General features: G+C 41.7%; 1 protein-coding gene across 1 annotated transcript; it reads right to left on the bottom strand.

Annotated features, from left to right (window-relative positions):
* Positions 1 to 616: 616 nt before the first annotated feature.
* LOC130190431 (claudin-7-A-like) lies at positions 617 to 4,631 on the bottom strand. The gene is made up of 4 exons (XM_056409846.1): positions 4,183 to 4,631; positions 1,959 to 2,123; positions 1,787 to 1,871; positions 617 to 1,529 (listed from the first exon to the last, which is right to left on the bottom strand). The coding sequence occupies exons 1-4, from the start codon at positions 4,403 to 4,405 to the stop codon at positions 1,379 to 1,381; spliced, it is 624 nt and encodes a 207-aa protein (XP_056265821.1). The 5' UTR covers positions 4,406 to 4,631; the 3' UTR covers positions 617 to 1,378.
* Positions 4,632 to 5,325: the final 694 nt, after the last annotated feature.

Genomic DNA, 5,325 nt, shown 5'->3' with positions numbered 1-5,325 from the left:
TCTAAGTTCTCAGATGTGGTTGCATATTCTAAGTATCCGGGCAGGGTTCGACGGTTGAAACCATTATTGTGGAACTGTCCTGAGGGGAGGAAAGAAGAATGGCAGCACTAGAGCGACACATTGCTGTGGGATGCATCACAGGAATAAGGACTCAGGCAAAAAATAATGCTCCCATCTTCAAATGAACCACAAAATGCAGACTGAGCCAGCCTAAACAATACTGAGACTAGAACGTGTAGGAGTATCATCCGACCATCCCAAAGTAGTTACGTATACGCACCACAAGGTGGCAATAGAAGCAAAGCAGCGTTCATTTTGTTCAGCGCCGTGTGCAAAGCAAAGCAAGATGGCTTCCGGCCGGAGGAGTTCAGGTTCCCACCTCTGGGATTAAATGCTTCGAGTCTGTTTGCTCAACATTTCGAATTGTAAATATACTGGATGTTATATAGTTCCCAACATCTCAGAGAAAGCATATTGTGTCATTGGTGTATATTGCAACATTTGTTGGCTGATTTTCAAACTATTGTAGGCTACTTAAACTGTTTTCTATAGTAAAACTGAGCTGCACTTCCCTGTATGTTATTCATTTTCGTAAAGGCATGCAACAGGCCCAAACTACATTTCTCATTTTTATTTTATGTACAACAAACATTTTTTCAAAAGTAAAAAATAATAAAAAATCAATACAGCATAACTTTTTGAGACTTAAAATCAAAACAGAAGAAATAATCATGGTCTATTCCTAAATGGTAAGAAATGGATGGCTCACATCTGTCATTCTGCATGTATGGCAACAAACGTTGGCAAGTTGAGTAAAAGGATTCAGGATACTTTAATTTATTGTTAAAATGTCACTCCAGCACTTTCTTAAATCTAAATGGTCAACAATGGCACTGAATGAGTTGTAGTTTTCATATAAATAAAAAGCACAAATAAATGGAAGCAAATTGTTTCTCAAGTGCTAAAACTATGGACTGCGTTTGACCTATAGTCACAGGTGGTGGAAGAGCTGTCCATTGCCACATCAGATTTATAATCAGTGCATTCAAACAACGTTTTCACCAAATCACTGTAGTTGTAAACTGTGTGAGTTTCAACTTAATATTTAACTTAGTGTTTAATAGGTGCCAATTAAATGAACTATACGACATAGCATACAATGAGTCAGCACCAACGGTAGCTCTGGACAGGGCAAGGCCAATAAACTGTTTAGGAAGTAAACAGCCATTATTAAAAACTTTAATGTGTTTGACATATTACAGTAACATCACAGGGAAGTCCTGAAGAAACTAAAATAAAAAAAACTGGGAAACATCTTTTCAATGTTTCAATATCAGAGTTAGACTAGCATGAAAGTCAAAGTGTTGCTTCTGACCGATCAAACGTATTCTTTGCTGCTTGGAGGTCTGGAGATGGGATACTTGGGCGTTGACTTTTCTCTTGGGCAGGACGCTGCCAGCATGCCCCCTCCCACGATAGCGAGGAAGGCTCCGGCCCAGGCAATGAAGATGGCTGACCCAAACTCGAACCTATTGAGAGAGAAGTTGGATTAAGTCAAAAAGGGTAAACAGATGTCAGCAGAGCTCCGACTGCATTCATCAGCACGAGAGGCGTGGCTGGAAACACGCAACGGGAAAGGAGGGCGAGCTGCAAGCCTGCATCTTAAATACGCCAGCAGGTCCGACATGTTTGGCAACAGACGTGTTCATTCTCATAAGTTGCCTTGTGCCTCTGCAGAAGACAAAAGAGGCATAAAGGAGTTCAGCTGACATTCGGATGAACTTACTTGATATTGACAGGGGTGAAAGGGTTGTAGAAGGCTTGGATGATATCGTGAGCGTACCAAGAGCAGGCGACAGTGGCACACAGAGCTGTGGGAGAGTAAAGCAGAACATTACTTAAACTGTTGAGGGACTTGAGGGACTGGATGAAATGAACCAAGGGAAATGGATTATTACATCCAAGCAGGATGATGATTCCAGCAACCATGGCAATGCGGGATTTGCGCGTTTTGTCATCTCCTCCACAGTTGGTGCACTTCATTCCCATGCAGGCGACGCCCAGGCCGGCCGCTGTTACGAGGATGCCCACGATCATGAGGGCACGAGTTGCCTGGAGGGCGCCTGGATAAGACAGGATAGGGTTAACCATCAGTTATTGTGACAAGTATTCAGCCCTTATTAAATAGCCGCTACACAGGGTTAAGACTTGGGCTTTGGAGTAAAACACAAAAAAGACAATTTAAAATGCATTTCCGCAGTGATTTAAAGCTCCAACATATTTTTTGCATGGTTTCTTTTATGCGTATTGGAGAGAAAGAAAAAAAGCAGCGTATACAAAACACTGGTCACAGACAACAGAGTGGCTTCTGTCTTTGCCGCTCCCTATAACCAACGACAGAAACCGGCTCCAACCGGAAGCCCAAAGAAAATAGAGGGGGGGGTGTGTGGCAAGTCAGAAACAGGTCTAACAAGGTTTCATTATAAGGAAGACACACCCAATTTTAGGTCGTCGTCGCAGCCCGTTTCTCAACAGGTGGACATTTTGCAGCTTCGACCAACCATAAAGAAAAGGATCCTTTCTAGGATGTGAGGAATGCTCAATGTGGCCTAAACTAAAAAGATGCAATCTAATCGCAGTTACCTGTTTTGACATCTATTGTTCCTAAAAGTCAGGTTTGTGTTATTTTTGGAATAACGCCATTATTTGTTCACTTGGTTCATATCTAACCACCGCAGCTTTAATCACAATGCCAATACTAGTTGGTTCGTGTTCATGTTTGAAGAGGACGATAAGACACATTGTGCCGCAGATATTTAATCAAATGTTTTGATAACCAAAAAAGAAAATAAATACACTATATGGCCAGTTGATGAACTTCTCTCTAACTCTCAACTCCACAGATACAGATGTGAGCGTATTGAGTGAGTGAATGTGTTGCGCCACGATACACAGGGAGGCGCAGCTACACTAAACTGCACAACAGGTTTCCCTCTGACAGTCAGGCCGTTTACACCCGAGGGTAAACCGTGTTATTTATCAAAGTTTAATTTGAATCATGTACAATCCAACCCTCATGCCACCCTTGACCCAATGCTTTAAATAACAGTCATAAAGACTGATACAGCACATGGACTTTTTTTGGAGCTTCAAAAGAGGAAACCGTTACTTCTCCCTTTAGCTTTAGATATTTATATTTTACTGATGGCCTCCATGTTTACACATGAATAACCGGTTCACTCTTAAGCAGCAATACTGCCAGCCATACCACAGCACAGCACAGAAGGGGCCTTTTGGGAAAAGAGAACTCAATTTTAAAATTCAATCTTTCCAGGTTATGTATGGAACATTTTAAATAGTTGGGCCAACGCACAACAAAAACTGGCGTCGTGATATTTCGATGCCCTTCAAGTGAAACACAAAGCCACCGTGTGTGGTGCTGGTATGCAGACCTGTTGCCTAAACAGTGGCTCATACAGGTGTTGTTCAACCGGACTGTGCTGCCTTATGAAAGTCCTACGTTTGGGGATTTACAGCAGGGGAGGAGGCGCACGGCACTGGATGGACAATGGCCTGCAGGGTAATCATTGCAAGAGTGTGACAAAAAAAAGGGGGCACAAAGTGCTGCCATCAGGTGGAACGAAAGTAGGAATTAGAAACATTCAGCCTTCATTGCTCGGTGCAGGTGAGGCCTCGTGGTGAGGCTCAAACTGAAGGGCGGCATTCGGAGAGGATAAAGGGCCGTTAATAAGTGACTGAACCGGTTTGCTCGAGCCTCAGGCATCTGGGAGCCGTTTAGAGGTGGAAAAGACCGCTCAAAAGAAAAGGCTTATAGGAAGAGAAAAAGGAACAGACGCTTCTCTATTCAAACAGGTGCATTTTAGTTTGTACATCACTTCCTGTTACACGGCAACTTTTTGAGTAGGAAACGGTCTAACAAGTTAAAGTCAACAAGATACACGTTGTCGGATAAATTACTTATGAGGCGCATCCAGAAAGAAAAAATGAGCATTACGCTCAAAGAAAGATTCAACGGCTTTTCAAGGACTTTTAAGCCAATGGGCCTACCCACAATATAAGAAATAAATCTTAAAATGTAAAAACGTAAATCCAAAAGACACAGAAAAAGAAAAGGATAAAACTTCGACATTTAAATTTGAATGCAACAACGGGTTGACTTACTGTTGAGCTGCAGGATGGAGTCGTACACTTTGCACTGGATCTGGCCTGTGCTCTGGAAGGCACACGACATCCACAGTCCCTCGTACATGGCTATCGCCGTGATGATGTTGTCCCCAACGTAAGCGGACATCTTCCACTGGGGCAAAATCGTGCCAATTATCAATCCAATTAAGCCGATAAGGGCCAGGGCGAAACCCAAAATCTGCAGACCAGAGTTGGCCATTTTTTTTTTTTTTTTTTAACTTCTTCTTCGACGACGGCGCAACAAAGACGACGTCCACCTGCTGTGAAGGTACAAACCGCCTCGCTCCTCACGAACGGACGGTGTTTATCGAAGTTAGCTTTAGTTGCAGAAAAAGTGGACTCTTCCGCTGTGGTCTGTTTTTTCTTTTCTGTGTCCCTCTGCTTTCTGAACTCAAGTGTGCAGACGACGAACGGTGTTGTTTCAATTTATGAAGTCTCTCAAAGATTGGTCACGCACCTGTCTCTGCCGCACCTTGAAGGGGGAGGGAGTCACCAGAGCGAGCTTTTTTTCCCCGGGCGGTTTCTGTCACAGGTGGGCGGGGACGTGCACGTAGTTTCGACTCATCAGATAGACACCATGACATCATCTATATTTGGCTTTAAAATGATCATCTGTTTTTGCTATTTTTATTATGATGACACATAAACTAATGTTAATGTTGTGAATTATATATTTACAATACCTTTTTTTAAATGATCATACTAATTGATACTAGCAAAATACAAGGGGACACTAAAAGCCAGCATTCGTCAAAACATTGTAAGACTAATACACTTGATAATACACTTGTTTAACGTATTGTTATTTCTTTGTTTACCATATTTCTATTGTACATGTGTCTATTTTTGAATTACGTCTCATCATTGCACTGTGTTTTTTATTCATTGTTATGCACCTTTCACCAAGTCAAATTCATTATATGTGTAACAGACTCTGATTCTGATTCTCATGAGATGCTTCGTAAGCATAAAAACATGTGAAAATCAGAAAACCACAAAGCATTTTGAAATACTATGATAATATCTTAGATATGGCTATAACAATGTACTACATAAAGTAAATTGTAATCTCATGTATTTGTACATAATTATTACTCCAGCCTCATATATAATGGAGAA

This window comes from Pseudoliparis swirei, chromosome 3 (assembly GCF_029220125.1).
Source record: "Pseudoliparis swirei isolate HS2019 ecotype Mariana Trench chromosome 3, NWPU_hadal_v1, whole genome shotgun sequence".
Classification (NCBI taxonomy): Eukaryota; Metazoa; Chordata; class Actinopteri; order Perciformes; family Liparidae; genus Pseudoliparis; species Pseudoliparis swirei.
The sequence above is the reverse complement of the archived record's forward strand: the minus strand, read 5'-3'. Positions and strand labels throughout refer to the sequence as shown.